We start from the raw sequence: 16,093 nt of genomic DNA, 5'->3' as shown, positions 1-16,093 counted from the left end.
ACCAATTTTCTTTCAAATTTTGTATAGATTTTACACTGGGAGGTCTACCTCCGGTCGACCCCCAAATGACCCTCAAGCTTAAAAATTCAATTACAGAATTGTACAGATTTTGTTCTTTTTGATCGATTGGCCGATCGTCTCCCAAACGTCTAGTACATTTTGATAAAAATTACGGTACACCGTTAAAGTAATTGATATCAGATTGAGTCACCTGTCTTTTTTTTCCCCCTCAAATTTGATAAAAAAATTTGTTCAAGCGTTTTAGATGCTCTTAGAAGGCTAAAATGATTAATCCCAAGAGAGAAAATAGAGAGCAATTCTAGAGAGAGAGAGAGAGAGAGAGATGGTGCGGAAGAACAACAGCAACAGCGACACCGACGAAGACGAAACCTTCTACCACCGCTACTCCTCCGCCCCACCACCACCCTCCACCTCCGTCTCATCCAAAACCCCATCCAAGCCCCCCGGCGGCGGGGGAGGAGGAAGCGGAGGCCTTGCTCCATCCAAATCCACTGTCTACGTCAGCAACCTCGACTACACCCTCACCAACTCCGATCTCTTCACCATCTTCTCCACCTTCGGCAAGGTCGCCAAGGTCACCATCCTCAAGGACCGCCTCACCCGCCAGAGCCGCGGCGTCGCCTTCGTCCTCTTCGTCTCCCGCGACGAAGCCCTCGCCGCCGCCCGGGCCGTCAACGGCAAGCTCCTCAATGGCCGAACCCTAACCGCCTCAATCGCCTCCGATAACGGCCGTGCATCGGAGTTTATTCGCCGGAAAGTCTATAAGGATAAGAGCAGGTGTTATGAGTGTGGAGAGAGTGGGCATTTGTCGTACGAGTGTCCGAAGAACCAGTTGGGGCCGAGAGAGAGGCCTCAGCCTTCGAAACGATCGCGGAGGGACGGAGAAGGGTGGAGTGGGGGAAGGGGAGGTGGGAGGAAGGGAGGGGAGGAGGAGTGGGAGGAGGAGGAGGAGGAGGGTGGTGGTGGGGAGGTGTTTGAAGATGATAATTGGGCTTCTGTGGTGGATACAGATGCAGATGAGAGGAGGTTGATGGGAGAGAAAGAGGAGATTGGGAGGAAGAGGAAGAAGGAGAATGGGAAGAGAGAGAAGAAATCGAGTTATTTTAGTGATGAGAGTGATGATGAGGAGTGATTTTGAACTGGGGTTTGTTCAGAACATTTTATTTGGATTGGGTCTTGAAGGTATGTGCTTTTATGATTTTTTTTTCTGTTAATGTGTGTGTTTTTTAGTTTATGTGGTTTTATGAATCTAGTTGGTTGGTTAATTTTGATTGGATATATGGGAAATGAAATTAGAGAATGAAGATTCATAAGACCCTATCCAATGAGAATTAAATTGGGAGGATTTTACGCTGTGTTTGGTTGGCGAAGGGATTTAGAAAGTGAAAGGGAAATGGTTACCTTTTGTCTTTAATCTCTTTCCAAATTTTCTAACCAAATACAGCATTAAAGATTCATTTTGTGAATGCAAACTATTGCAAAATAAGATTATGAAGATTATATGTTCAGCTGAGGGCTATGTTTAAGGGTTTTTTTTTTTTAATCTTTTTTTACGTAGGTGGCTATGTTTAAGCTTGAAATATCAATTCGTAGGATGAAGTTGGAGATGGATTGGGACATTGATATTAGGATTGGAGATGGTTGTGAGTTGATTGTAAACTAGAAGTTGAAACAATATTGTGACTTTTATGATTACCTTGAGCACTATGTTATCAGTGTGTATCTTCTGCTCTTTTTGTTCCTATAGTTGAGTCCTTGGGTATGAATAATTGCTTGAAACTACTGTGTTGGGAATTGGTTATTGTCTAATCTTGTGGCAAGCATGGTGATTTTTGCGTGATCATCAAATCCAAACATAAGTTGTTTCAAATGCAACATTCTGTTCGAAGAGGTGTAATATTAACCCAAACCCCGGATAGGATTACAAGCTGGCTTGAAAATATTGTGCACGTGCAATTTCAATTAGTATAGATTGACTTTAGTGCTAGATGTTGGCTTTTAGGATATTCTTATAACATGTAAGCACATACAGAAAGTCTTATTCATTTGGCTATTTATAGACATTGTTGGTTTGATAGTGTGAAACTGTGAACAATTTGGCCACTAACGCCTCGTTTGGGAACAGGCTAATTTAGTAATTTTTTGGCTATTTGGCTAAAATATGAGCTAAAAAAAACTAGTATGTTTGGGATGACTTTTTGGCTTTTTACGAAAAGATGTGCAAAAAGTAGAGAGAAAAGAGAATCTTTGACTTTTTGGTATGGGTTGTTGGCTTTTTGACTAATTTAATAACTTTTAACTTTTTGGCTAAAAAGGAGGTTCCCAAATGAGGCCTAAGCTTTTGGTCTTGCTGATTTTCTTCTGGTGGGCTATATGAAAAAGAGAGTTTTATGGCATGGAGCAACGTAGCAAATGGTAATGAGCCCTGAAATACAAATTTTGATATGTTTGACATTGTTTTTGTTGCTCAGTTGCCGCGCCCTCAAAATAAAGTGAATAATCCATCCCATGAGATTCATGAACATAATAGAAAATGTTATTCTTTCATTCATCAAAGTTTGTGTTACAAGAGATATTACATGCATTACACTTTCATAAATATTCATTCTGAAACTACAGCAGGTAACACTGGTTGATTACAACAAAATAAATGTTCCACGGGCCTACATATTTTCAAGATATTACTTGGTTACAACAAAAGAGTTCTAAGCTCTATACATGTAAAGTCTTTGGCTTGAATAAACATTTAAACACAAAAGTAACAAAACAAAGCCTCCAACTCCTAAGTCCTTCCAAGCTACGCCTTTGGAGGAGGCATGTCACCTGGACCTGAAATGGTTTTCGAAGTAGGGTGAGGCAAAACCTAGCAGAGATAAACTAACACAATATATGAGATTTAACTAAGATATAAATGTCAGATAAAAGTCCAATACTCAAGGCCAAGTTACATTCTCCCCATTACCATTCAATATTGATAACCACATATTAATCCATTTCTATTCATTCATTTCAAATTAATGCATAAGTGTAGTTTCTTATCATCTAAACAATCCCAATGAGACTACAACTCATTCATTCGCAATTCAATAACATTAATTATTCAAACACTTCAATCTTCTTGCCATTTTACGGATTCTCGTCCGAAGGAATCGGCATCCATATATATATAAGATTTCGGGTCTTTCACCCTGGACACTCCGGCCAACTTAATTTTAAATGGAGTCCATCCCCTATCTCCTCCCAAACAATGGAGTACATCCCCTATCTCCTCCCAAACAATAATACATATACAATGTATGTAAAAGCATTGTTATATACAACGACTATCCAAATCACATATTCAATGGTTTAATCAAACCATCATATTCAATGACATAATTCAAATGACCAGTTTCAATTCACCTAGTTTTCATACAATTTCTACAACAATCATGACTATCCTCCATCGATAGCCCAAAATAGATATTTCTAAACAGATGTACAATTTATCAAGCAGATAATTTATCAAATCTTTCATAGGTGAGTGATTTATCGAATCCAACAACACTATTCATTCACACATCCTTCCAATTTCATATTTCTCATATCAATTTTATTATTCATACAAAATAATTATTTAACACAATTTAGGACAATTTTTTCCCTTTTCCAAATATCAATCCGAAGTCCAAGTTCATCATTTTAACCCATATAACCTCATATTCAGGCCAAGTTTGGGAAGACTAAAAAAGTGCACTTTTTGTCTTTTTGGACTAAAAAATTGAGGTTGAAAATATGGATGTTTGGGTTAACTTTTTGACTTTTTATTGAAAAATGTGTAATAAAAAATTGTAAAAATTGATTTGTAGGGAAAAATTTGAATTGGGAGTTGTGCAGCCGTAATTGTTGACTTTTGGTGAATAGTGTCAACTTTTTAGCTTTTTGAGTAACTTTTTGGCTTTTTGGTTTTTTTGGATCTTCCCAAACTTGGCCTCAATACCCCATATATATACATTCATGGAACCCAATATAAAAATCCCTCTTTTAAACTTTGAACACAAACCCTAACTTCACTCAAATCCTCCTAAATTCCACCACTTATATAAAATGACAAATACCTAGGTTAAAAACGATAACAAGGTATAGAATATTCTTACCTCAAGTGTAGAAGCCTAGAGGAGAAGAAGGAGATCTTCGAAAGTGCACAAAACCAAGCTTGGTTCGGATGGAATGGAAGCCCACAAGGTGCTCCACATTTTTTTCAAAGGAAGCAGGGTAGTGATGCTTGGATCAAAGAGTATTTGTAGAGAGAGAATTTTAGAGAGAGAGAGTGCCGAATTAGGGTTTCTTGCAAAAAGAAAATCAAAAAGTGATATAAAACTCCTCTGCTGCAGACTGATATACGCGACTTTCGCTCGAGCGAAGGAGTTGTCGCTCGAGCGACCAGACACAACAAGTGACCTCGCTCGAGCGCATAATGTAAAGCTTCAGAAGTTTTACAAACACACACGCTTGCTCGAGCGCAAGAAGCCTCACTCGAACGAAGAAATTCACCTTCCCAGAAATTCTGCGTCTAGGCAAGAAACCTAAGAACTCTCAAATCTCGCTCGAGCGCAAGAAGCCTCGCTTGAGCGAAGAAGCCAAAATCTGGGCAACAACAATCTAGACCAACTAACAACCAACCTGTTCCAAACACGTCCAACATATTCCAAAACTCAAATTCAAAGAGTTAAAGGAGGAAAATAAGACATGGATACAATATTAAACCACGAAACCGCAGTCCGGAATGTAACAAAGGTCGGGTCAAAATCGGGATCGCTATATCAGTGATACGACACCGAATGCTAAATTCCGTTGTTCTAGATATGCATGTGGTGTTGCATCACATGGGAAATCATCCAAATGGCCTTCCATGAGAAATGTGGATGGGGGTTTGTGTGTGTGTATAATATAACCTTCCTAAGAAGCACAGATACAGACACAACACATGGATAATTTTTGAGGTACTAACCATGGGGTTAAGTTATAATCACTACCCCTAAACAATGTCCAGACGAATTGATAACTAGGAAAAGGGGTACTATTTTAATGAATTTAATTGTCAAGAGGTATGTAACGGAATTTCTTCTAAATGATAAATTTTGCTAATCCTGCTAAGTTTGGAATGATAGTTGAAAACTTGAAGTACGATCTAGGAAAATTAAAAGTACTGGTATGTATAGTGGGGGAATATCAAACTACTGATATTACACCTATTTTCTCCAAATTGAATTGTTTAATGTCTAGGAGCGAGGGGAAGCTAGAGCTTATACCCCATGTAGGAGGGGTAACTTCTTTTGTGTACTAGTTGCAAAATTACTTTATCCTGATTTTATTTTGGGTAAAGGTGGTTCCTTTCTTTACCCTCTTTTTGTGGTTTCTATGGAGATGGAATAAGGAAACCTACTAGATGTAGGGACTTGGCCTCAAGACGAGTTCAAGTAGGAACTAGGAACACAAATTTCTTTTGTTGATAGGACTTTAGCAAAGATATGTTGAACAAGACAAAGGAACCTTTTCGTTCCCTATACAACCTAAAACCATGAATTTGATCTCAATATTAAAGAATGATGTAAGACGGCACCAGAAAATTTAAGATGTTGCTCCCTATGATTGATTTTAATGATGGGTTGGGGGTATTGAAAGCTTGTATCTTCAGGATTTTAATACATAGAAGAAAGTTTTGTTGGCCCGTAGATGGAGCGGGTTAGAATCTGATAGCTTTCAAAGTTGTAGTTTTGGACAGGTAGTATGTCAGAGTTTGTCATTGTTAATTTCAAGGCCAAAAGGTGGGTGGAAAAGGTTAGGGCTCATTATAAATTTATGAATAGTAGAGTTGGGATTTGGGATTTGAGATAAAATATGGTAAAGAGAATCTAAACTTCCAAAATAATCAGTAACTGAATTTTTTTTTTTTTTGTTTTTTGCTCATTCCTTCTGCTCCCAAGGGATTGGGTAAGACATGAAGCTTAAATGCACCCCTTCCTGTTATTACCATATGAACACTTTGTTGATAACAACTCTGGCAAATTCTTCAAAAAAAATCATTGCAGCTGAAACAAGTATGAGGAAGGACACTGAATTTAAGTAAAATTGGATTTCTGTTATTAGAATAGGAGTTGGGAAGTTGGCAGTGCCATATTTATAGGATATCCATTTTTGTGATGGTTCAGCATAATGTTTAAATGGAAGTCCATTGAATCCTTCATCAACTGAAAAGATGGGTGGCTAGTTTAAAATTCAAGTTTCTCTAACTCATCTGCTTTCTTGAATTTTTTCCCTTCTGTGTTTTGTGTTAGTTTACACACCGATTATGTGCAAGTTTTTCTAAAGTTTCGAACTTATTGATGTATAGTTGTTGGGCATAGTTCGGAGGTTCTGATTTTATCAACATGTTTCTGATGATCAATGCTTCGTTCATCAGATGTAACTCTCAACGCTCAAGCACCAATAAAATGAATACTACAGAGATCCAGTTTGTAGCTGTCCTCCGAAAGGAACCCAGTTAAGCCTGTTTTTCCATCGATTCAGGATAACACAAAGTCATGAAGATAGCTTGGTCCAATCCTGGTATAACTTCCAAGGAAAAGCTATATCAAGATATGTTTTAAGTTGTTAAAAGCATAAAAGAATGAAGAGTCCTCATTTCTTACATGCTCTGTGTCAGTGACAGTTCATATAATCTCTGTCTGCATCTTGCCCGTTAAAGATTAGGTAGTTGAAATGTAATTTATGATGGTGATGTATTTATTCTGTGCATTTTAACTGGAATATTTCCCATGCAAAGTGATGTTGCTGGTGTTGTAAATTGCACAACTTTAAAGGTTTCAAAAGGTCAGTGAACTTGGGAGCATCTTCATCGACCCTGAGGTCCTGTGTTGCATGCTAAAAATGGGTTCTCTGGACTACTATTGAGAATTAATTCATTTCCTGGCATCTTCAAACTAACGTTAGGTGACATTCTTCTTTTTTTTTCTTCTTTTTTTTTTTTTTTTTGGGGGGGGGGGGGGGGGGGGGGGGGGGGGGGGCTCCCATGTTCTTAGCCTAAAGGCTACAGTTTTGAATCGCATAAGCATCTTCATAAATGCAGTAAGTTTGTTTTTAAAAGAACCCTTGGGTCGTGTATGTGGTGAGGGTGTGGGGAGTTGTTTACTCGAAGATATGCTGCAAAACAAGAACATACTATATAGCTTCTCCGTTTGTTCAAATCCAGAAAGAAAATTGCACTTTTCTGCAGCTGGTAATTGTGAAGATCAAAGTAGTTAAAAATGATCAATTTGATAAATAAGAATTGAGCAATGAATGCACGCCTGTCCCAAAAAAAAGAGTTCATCATACCTCGAAACCCGAATTTGTGCATTGAATGCTTTTACACTAACGTTAAACCAGGCTTTGGCACTTCCTGTTCCTCTGATTTCAAATTCTGCACTATTTTTCATTTGCATGCAATCGGTTCTAAAAAGTCTGATATGTTTTGAGTTCAGTTGCTGTCCTAAAAAAGCACTAGGAAACCTGCAACCATGTGTTTCTGAAGCAGTATTCTCAGTCCATGTCTCCTCCGTGTGGTAGAGAAATAACTTGGCACAGGGAAACAAAGGATCCAGCCTGACTCGAGGAGGAAGAAATCTAATGGCAATTTTGGGAAATGCTTGGAATGAGAAATTTCACTATCATGTCAAAAACAAAAACAAGCATAAGTGCAGTACACTTTAATTGATAGATATGTATGGGGAGAGCTCCAACATTGCAATAGTGTTAACAAATTCGGTTACAAACACTAACTTGTTTCTAAGCACATCCTCTTTCCTACCTCCAGAAAACAAAAAAACAAAACAAGGTCATCTTCAGTGATAATTTGACTCTAAAAATAGATTTGCCACCATGCTCCTAAGGTAAAGCTAGAATTACTGGTACATATAAACAATCTCAAAACCAAAAATTGAGTTCTTGAACCTTCAAATCTCTAATCTGCATTTGGCAGCATCTAGCCCGACTGTTTTGAAGACTATATCGAAGTTGAAAAATTACTGTAAGCTGATGATGACCAGATAATTGTAGAGAAAAAACATATTTGCAGCAAGGAGATGTCAACTTACCAGCATTTCATGGTCTCCCATAATCTCTTCTATCAACTCTTGTAGTGGTGTATTGGCACTGTTGGGAACGAGAGCTGCAAATACAGCCGGTTCCAGCCCTGAATAGGACCGAGTAATGATGTCAAATCAGAATATAATGTAAATATTGAAGCCAAGAGCAAAAATAACGTCAATGGAAACTCAGGGTTTATTAAGAAGAAGAAATGATGGAAAATCTTTTCATAACAGGCTAACATAAATGCCCCAAAGCTGTCCACTAGTCTCACATACAGCAATGCTACAGACCCCCACTGGGGATGACCCCCAGTGACCCCCCAGTGCCACGTGTCGGCCTGGGGTTGGCTGAAAACTCAAAAAAAAAAAAAAAAAAAAAACTGTTTTTTTTTTTGACCAATGGGAGGTGACCCCCAGTACCCCCACTGGGGGTCCAAAGCTTTATTCGTCTCACATACCATGCAAAACTTGGATGTATATAACTCGTTTCATGGACTCTTCAGTTTTGTTTAAAGTACTTGTGTCAGCACAACAAGATACGGGTACGGAGATACGTGATATGAATTTGACCATTTTGTTTAGAAACATAATTTTGTTTCTATCAAAAAAAGAGAAAAATCATTGCCAACATAGTAAATTATAATAAAATCATTGTTTATAATATGATAGAACATGAATAAATTTTAATTTTCATGTATAATTTTTTTTTCTAATTAGACAATGTATCACCGTATCCATATCTAATTTGTTGTTTCTATTTTGCAAAGTCTGCATATCCTAAAATTTGGAGTTTAATGTGTCCAACCCCTAGATATGCTCCAGCACCCAAGTCCATGTTGTTGTCAAATCAGGATACGAATCGTGTATCGTTTTTTGATTTTTCTTAATCACGTATCGTGTATCGTAAGATACTTCAATATCTTTAGAAATAGGTAGAAAAATAAATGTAGTTATAAAAAACAAATATCCTATGAGAATAAAACACTAAATAATGTATACTTCTGTCAATTGCAAAAGTAAAGTTCCTTAAATTAAATATATACATGCAACAATATATATTATCTTCACAAGGCATAAATTAATAACGCAAGATTCTTAAACCATACGATAGATATGTCAAAAAGGTCGAGAAACAAACTAAAAAGTACCATTCTCATCTCAAAAATAGCTTTTTTTTTTTTAATAAGTTGATGAAAATTTTCGACAATATTAATTTAAATAAAATAATTTGAATATATTTTTTTCAAATTTGCTAAAGAAATTTAAGTATTCATGTAACATACATATCATATTATGTATTGTATATCGCAACATGTATCGTATATGTAGCATAAGATACATTTAATTTAAGATACGTACGGATGATAATATTGATTTCCTTCTGAAAGGTATTGAATTGTAAGATACATATCGTGAAGCTTAAGATACTGACAACATTATGTAACATAAATATGCCTACAATCAAGAAAGAACCTTTGGTATACCATATTGACTTGCAACAAGGCGACAGTAGCAAATCTGCTAAGTTTCAAAATGTTTAAAAATGTTTGCTATTGTGAGTTCTAGAACACACATTACCATATATTTTTTCCAAGAAAAAAATATATATTAGGACTGTGCTGGAAGTTTGAAAAATTTCACTAGTTTGGCCAGCCCATGATCTGAACAAGTTGCATTTACACTCTATTACCTGTTGCTTGATGCTAAGACATCTCATTTCAATTTTAACCATGATCAGAACCAACTTATACCAAAACGTAAAATCATGTCTGGCGATAATAAAAGGCTATTAAGACAATTCAGTACCCGTTTCTGGAAAGCTATCAATGAACATCATCATCTCCTCCCCTGTAAGACCAGATAAGAAGCAAATTCGTGGCACTGGTTTTGCAATCTGCAAAGCATGGAATACTTATTAATCATTACTAAACAGAATTGGAACAATAACATTTTCGCCAGATGGGAAGCAAATTCATGGCAATGATTTTGTAAGCAGCAAAATAAGGATACTTATATTAGATGACAAAGAACAGAGTAGTAGTATTTTACAAGAGTTCTCTCAACATATTAGGCCCTGAAACTCTGCTTTTAGATCCGAGAACACCCAACTCCCTGGACTACACTTCATTGCCATGAATTGGCAAAGGAGAATAAAAAAAAGGAGGGGGGGGGGGGGGGGGGGGGGGGGGGGCGGCTGAAAACAAAAGAGAGAGAGGTGAGAGATGTAGTGGTAGGCTTGCTATTGATTTAAAACTACAAATGTACAGCAGATCTGATGGCAATTTAGAGTGAGTCACTGGACTACACTTGGATCTAGAGATTAACATGTGAGAATATTATGTTAATTATGTAAATATATTAGATTGATTGTAAGAGTATAGGTTTATTCTTATTTCCATTTTTAGATTAGGTCTATATAAATCGGTTGTACTCTTTGAATTAAATGATTGGAGCCTGAATGTTTCATTTTTAGCCCCTGAAATACATTTTATTAGTCCATTTATTTTTACTATTTTATAATTTTACATATTTTTGTGTATTTTTATATATTTTGAGTGTTTGTACAAAAATTAATATAAATAATACATTTTAAATATTATTATATTAACTATGCAAAAATATTTAACTATAAATAGTTGGAGTTCTTAGAGTGCTTTTATATAGTGGTCGTAATATTAGTATGAGGAACTAACCTCTTTAGCTTAGGGTTAAGATGAAAACTCTGATTAAGTGATTGGGGTAGTTTGCATTTAGTTTTGTAGATTTTTAATTGATTTTGGTACTGTTGTATAACTTAGATTTTTGTGCAATTATTGTTTTATCAAATTATGTGTTCACTGGTTATGAATACATGTTATACAATTGTTTTTATTGCTTGTGTATTAAAATTGTTAAACGAGTCATACCTAGTAAGACAGGTCGTGCATCACCTTTAGTTTAATTTAGTTTAGTGGTGACGGTCTGTGCTAGGCGAAAATGATTCATGACTTTTTGATTTTAAAACACAGATCTTTTTAAGTGATGTGTCCTGACCAAGACACATCGTAGTACCCATTTCAATGATTTTTTACAATCTAAATACAATAACCCCTAATTACAAGGTCAGTGGTGGATTCTAGACCCTAAGGTTTTCTTTTTCTCATTTTCCATTTTCAAAACCGAAATCTTGAATTATAAATAACTTGCCCTAGTCTCTCTGGTTCGACACCCGTTCTCAACCGCTATACTTCATAATGGTAGTTGCTACCGGTTTTATTCATTTTATTTTGGTGTGCAAACGATAGCATCATTAAACACAATTGAATATATAGATTATTATTTAGAAACTTACAAGTTACAACCTTACAATCTGATCATACTCTACTCTGTATTTTCAGTTTAAAAACTGCGATTAAGAATATGCAGCCTTCTTCCAAGGTGGTTTACTGTTAAATGATATTTAGTTTCTGCTAAAAAGGAGCCATTTGTCCAGTCTTCTCTTCAAAGTTAGTACTACTGAAATGCATCAATTGCATCTTTCTTTGGTTAATTTTACAAATCAAAATTAACAGAATTTTGAAAGCCCTAAAGTAGTGTTTGGTTCATTGGAATGGAGTGGAATGGAATATGATCATTTCATCAAAATGTCCATTCCCATATTTGATTGACTAAAAAAATAATGAAAAATACATTGCATATGGAATCATTATTCACTATTGTGTAGGGAAGCCTAAGTAAATGACCATTCCATCTCATTCCATTCAACCAAATAGAGTATAAAAGAGCTTCACTTGTATTCACACTTCCCCTGGAAATCAAAAGGCATAGTGGTTGCTAAAATAAAAAAGTCAAGGCGCCAAGAAGGTTAGAAACTTAACCTTCACTGTATCCAAATTGGGTTGCTTTGTATTCACTGCTTCCCAGAGCGTGCCTGTAATCATGTCTTCAGTACAAAAAATCACCTGCAGTATAAATTTGAATGTAGAAATCATAATGGATATAGAATTTTCCTTCTTGTAAGTTTCAATGCATGGTTATTAGATCCAGATCCAGCTAATAGTATTCATAATGATACTAATAACAGTTTCTTTTTTTCAAATGTGAAAGTTTAAAAGAAATGGGTAAATAATCACAAAGGGTGCATGAATCACCCTCAAGAAGAGAAAATGGCAAAATAATCCTGAATAATGTTTAAGGATTGGGTTTTGGTAGTTGAAAACTCTTCAAGTTTGAGTTCTTTGTTTGAAACAAAGTCCCACATTGCCTGGGTAAAAAGTAATGTGTAGTATATATAAGCCCTTAATGAATTAGCTTTTGGGGTTGAGTTCTACCCAAGACCATGTAACACTTTGAAGAGGCAAAAATTGTTCAGATGTACGTTTAGGAAATTCTTGGCAGAGTCCAGAAAAAAAATAATAAAAAATGTTAAAATATCTTTATTGGCGAAGTCCAACAAAAATTAAGCAATGGAGAGAGCTGCAGTCGGCGAAATTACCTCTAGGAATTCACCACCCATCTCTTTTAGAAGCTGCTGTATCTGCAACAAGATAAACACCTTAAAGTACTAGTTACAATGCTTATGAAAACACTTTTCTTGGACAACACTCGGTGATTTCTAGAGAATCTAGGCACCATTGCTTTTTCGAAGCTATTGATAAGGTCCATTCAACTTGATGAAAGAAAAATCCCAAATAAACTATCTTAGATAAGTACAAATAAGAAAAGAAGATTATGCCAAACACCATATCTTCACTTTAACTAGTTTATTTTTATAAGAAAGAAGAGAGGAAACATGATGACGACAAAGGAAGAAAATGTTTCACAAGAAATGCAAGTTATTTGGATCACTGCAGAGGGTACGCCATCAATAATGAGAACAATTAGGATAAACTAACCTCAGTAAAAGGTGTAAATAGAAAAGGCAACTGATAGAATGATAAAATTTACCTTCAGTGCCTCTTCCACTTCAAAGCCCAACAACAATAAAGCCTGCAAAGCAAGATATGAATCTCAGTTCTCATCTGATCAGACTATTGTGGAATTTTGACATCAAAACATAACTATGTCATTTTGTTATGTATTAATTTAGAATTTAATACCTTTGTGAAATTGTTATTTTCCATTTAAAATAAAAATAAAATTTGGAATTTTGCTTAATATTTGTATCTCAAAAATAAGAGACAAGAAATAATCATGAATGGTTGAATTTGAATTCTTTATTTATTGAGATCTGTTGACTTTGTATACTAGTTTCCATTGTAAATAAATGATCTTATCATAGATCCATTGTGGTCTTGAAATTACATAAAATAATGGAAACAACAACCCTAGTAGCCATCTTTTTATCTCGTTTACTTGTAAGTTTTACTGGGTACGCCTTATATACCGCTTTTGCGCAACCTTCTCAAAAACTAAGAGATCCATTCGAGGAACATCGGGACTAATTGAAGTAACAAGCCCCAATGGGGCTCGTTACTTCAATTAAGATAATGAAGAATCATTTCATCATTTTAGTTGGGAAGTTTATATTCTACACAATCAAGGTTAACACGTTCTTCTATTATTTGAACATGTCCAATAATCAAAATGATTCCAAATTCCAAATTGTAATGGTTTGTAGAATGCAACGAACTTGATCTAGATACCTATATTGAGCATTTTTCTGTTATGCATAGCGATTAGGATGCTAATAAAAGGTGTTGTACATTGGACACATATCCCAAAACTATGTTTTGCTGTTTCCGACAGAAGGATTTCACAGTTCAGACAACACAATTTAGAAGTAACAGGAACATTGTGAATTTGTTTAACTGGAAAGAAGAAAACACTAACGGAAACAAAATGACAGGAAACTTTATTAAAAAAAATATAAAATATAAAATAAATAAATAAATTGGCAAAGAACTAACCAGTACTTACAGGTGGACCATATTGAGAGTCATCAGCATTCAAAGGAACAAACTTGGAATCCTCAATCAACTCAGTAGGAAGCCCTATAGCGTGACACAGGCCAAATTATACAAGCATAAATACTGAAAGAAAGTATTTTGTTTTCAAAGATAATATAATATAAAGAAACCATTTAAGTACAATTGAACATCTATATTACTCAAAATCTCTCCAGCCAGGTCTATAGTAACAATTTCAAAAAATAAATATCAAATTAATGAATTTTCATCATTTACTAAGTATTCAATAGAAAACTCTCATTGATGAGTGGGGCAATAGTTTAATGATTATATCATTCAACAATAATGTCAAAAGGTCCCAATGAAATTTAAGGAATTGTATGCTGGTATCCTTCCAACCAGTGTCCAAATAGTTTCAATCTGATAATCACCAGGATTGCTTTTCTTGGGACACCTTACTTGCAAGTAAAATCACCCTAAACATAATTTGGAGATAAAGTCAATATAGTATGATTTCTCTAATTGAAGTACACGTACATAGTAGAGTCCTTTCTATCTCACCCAATACCATTTCTTTTAAGTCTACATATCAATTCTGATAATTTGAGGAACAAGAATTATGCAACCTTTGCTACACCAAACAGAGTCAGCAACAAAGACTTGTTTTGTCATTCTATTTGTTCCGCAGAAATAGAATGGTTCCAATTACAAAACAATAAAGAGAAACAAATCAAACACACGGAACACAAAATATACAAGGTTCGACAATGTGTGCCCATGGAGGGGATGATATCAAATGCACTATGCACAACAAGGATTACAAGCTCCGAACACCTCAACTCAATCACTCTACAATACTATCACACTCTCACGTCGAAATCCCAGCCGAAAAATACAATAAAATATGTTTTGGGCATCGGCCCTCCGCCTCCATAAAAGTCTTTCAGTAAATGTAAGTCTACAGTAAAAATGCAAAACACCTCACAACACCACTATATCTAGGGAATCCCTAAAAAGTAAGAATCAAGCCAAAAGTTGAAGGCACTATTTGCCCGGAACTTGGAACCAAGTTTCTTGCTTTTTGGAAACAAAATTGTAGCTAATAAAATAAAGAAAACTACTTCTAAAATCTTGATAATGCATATAATAATACCAATTCAATATAAGTCTTTCAACAATAATATTTAGTCCATACAAAAAACAAGAAATGCAGAAATAAAAATTCTCCCAAAACCCAATTTTGAAAATAATCAAGTGAGCATGAGATTGCAGTATTAACATACTAGGTACAAGGAAAGTGAGAAAGGAAAGCAAGCAGACCTTCAGGAGAGACTCTTGGGAGGTGATTGAGTTTCATGTAATTGGAAGTTTTAGGAGATGGAAAGGTTAAAACATGTGAGACTACACAAGGGTTTGATGAAACTGAAAGTTTTGGGATACAACAACCATAGCCATAGGAGAAGCATTGAAGAGTGATGAAAGCAGAAGAAGCCATAGATACCACTGCTCTCTCTCTCTCTCTCTCTCCCCCCTTTATCCCTTTTTTTTATTTTTTATTTTTATTTTTTTATATGATGCCTAGTATTCCAGTTTCTTTACAACGGGTTTCAATTGTCTACGCTAGACCTCACCCCAGTTGGGGTGCAACTTTGACTGTCCAAATCAAACGGTTCATTTGGCAATTAACCTATGATATCACAACAAAATTCAGTCAATTAAAAAATAAGGAATGGTTAGAATGTTCTAGATGAGTACATTTTTTTATTTTTTATAAAAGAAATTGTAAAAAAATAGAGAAAGTAATTAGAAAAGTAGAAAGGAGACGTTGATAGATGTTGATTGATGTGACTTAAATAAATGTGTGTATGTAAAAAAAAAAATGTACGCTCTGTTTGAAAGAGCTTTGGAATTGTGATTACAGCTCTTAGTTTGCATATGGTATTTGATTGTGGCTTTTAAAAATTAATTTTATGCTCACCTTTGAAAACTCAATCGAATGCGGGAAAATTTGGGCTAACCGGTCATCCCACCGGTCGTCCGGCCGGTTGACCAAAACAATGCAATTTTTATTTTTTA

General features: G+C 35.5%; 2 protein-coding genes across 6 annotated transcripts; one reads left to right on the top strand and one right to left on the bottom strand.

Moving 5' to 3' along the window:
- The first annotated feature begins 281 nt into the window (after nt 1-281).
- Nucleotides 282-6,931, top strand: U11/U12-31K (RNA recognition motif and CCHC-type zinc finger domains containing protein). 3 transcript variants are annotated; one of them, XM_082883083.1, is made up of 2 exons: nt 282-1,203; nt 6,464-6,931. In XM_082883083.1, exon 1 carries the CDS (start codon nt 344-346, stop codon nt 1,151-1,153), a length of 810 nt encoding a protein of 269 aa, XP_082739209.1. In that variant the 5' UTR covers nt 282-343; the 3' UTR covers nt 1,154-1,203; nt 6,464-6,931. The 3 variants fall into 3 exon arrangements, with proteins under 3 accessions (XP_082739209.1, XP_082739210.1, XP_028101885.2); XM_082883084.1 differs by having other exon boundaries at nt 284-1,203; nt 6,395-6,931; XM_028246084.2 differs by lacking the exon at nt 6,464-6,931 and adding an exon at nt 1,580-1,763 and having other exon boundaries at nt 284-1,203.
- Nucleotides 2,546-15,586, bottom strand: LOC114301170 (vacuolar acid trehalase). Of its 3 annotated transcripts, XM_082883087.1 has the most exons (9): nt 15,338-15,586; nt 14,028-14,101; nt 13,056-13,097; nt 12,604-12,645; nt 11,987-12,070; nt 9,936-10,023; nt 8,136-8,233; nt 7,993-8,044; nt 7,718-7,849 (listed from the first exon to the last, which is right to left on the bottom strand). In XM_082883087.1, exons 1-8 carry the CDS (start codon nt 15,510-15,512, stop codon nt 8,024-8,026), a joined length of 624 nt encoding a protein of 207 aa, XP_082739213.1. In that variant the 5' UTR covers nt 15,513-15,586; the 3' UTR covers nt 7,718-7,849; nt 7,993-8,023. The 3 variants fall into 3 exon arrangements, with proteins under 3 accessions (XP_082739211.1, XP_082739213.1, XP_082739212.1); XM_082883085.1 differs by lacking the exons at nt 7,718-7,849; nt 7,993-8,044 and adding an exon at nt 2,546-2,850; XM_082883086.1 differs by having other exon boundaries at nt 7,718-8,044.
- Nucleotides 15,587-16,093: the final 507 nt, after the last annotated feature.

The sequence above is a fragment of the Camellia sinensis genome, chromosome 8, assembly GCF_055761805.1.
Source record: "Camellia sinensis isolate YWXY chromosome 8, ASM5576180v1, whole genome shotgun sequence".
Lineage (NCBI taxonomy): Eukaryota > Viridiplantae > Streptophyta > Magnoliopsida > Ericales > Theaceae > Camellia > Camellia sinensis.
Note: the sequence above shows the minus strand (reverse complement) of the source record. Positions and strands in the feature narration are given on the sequence as shown.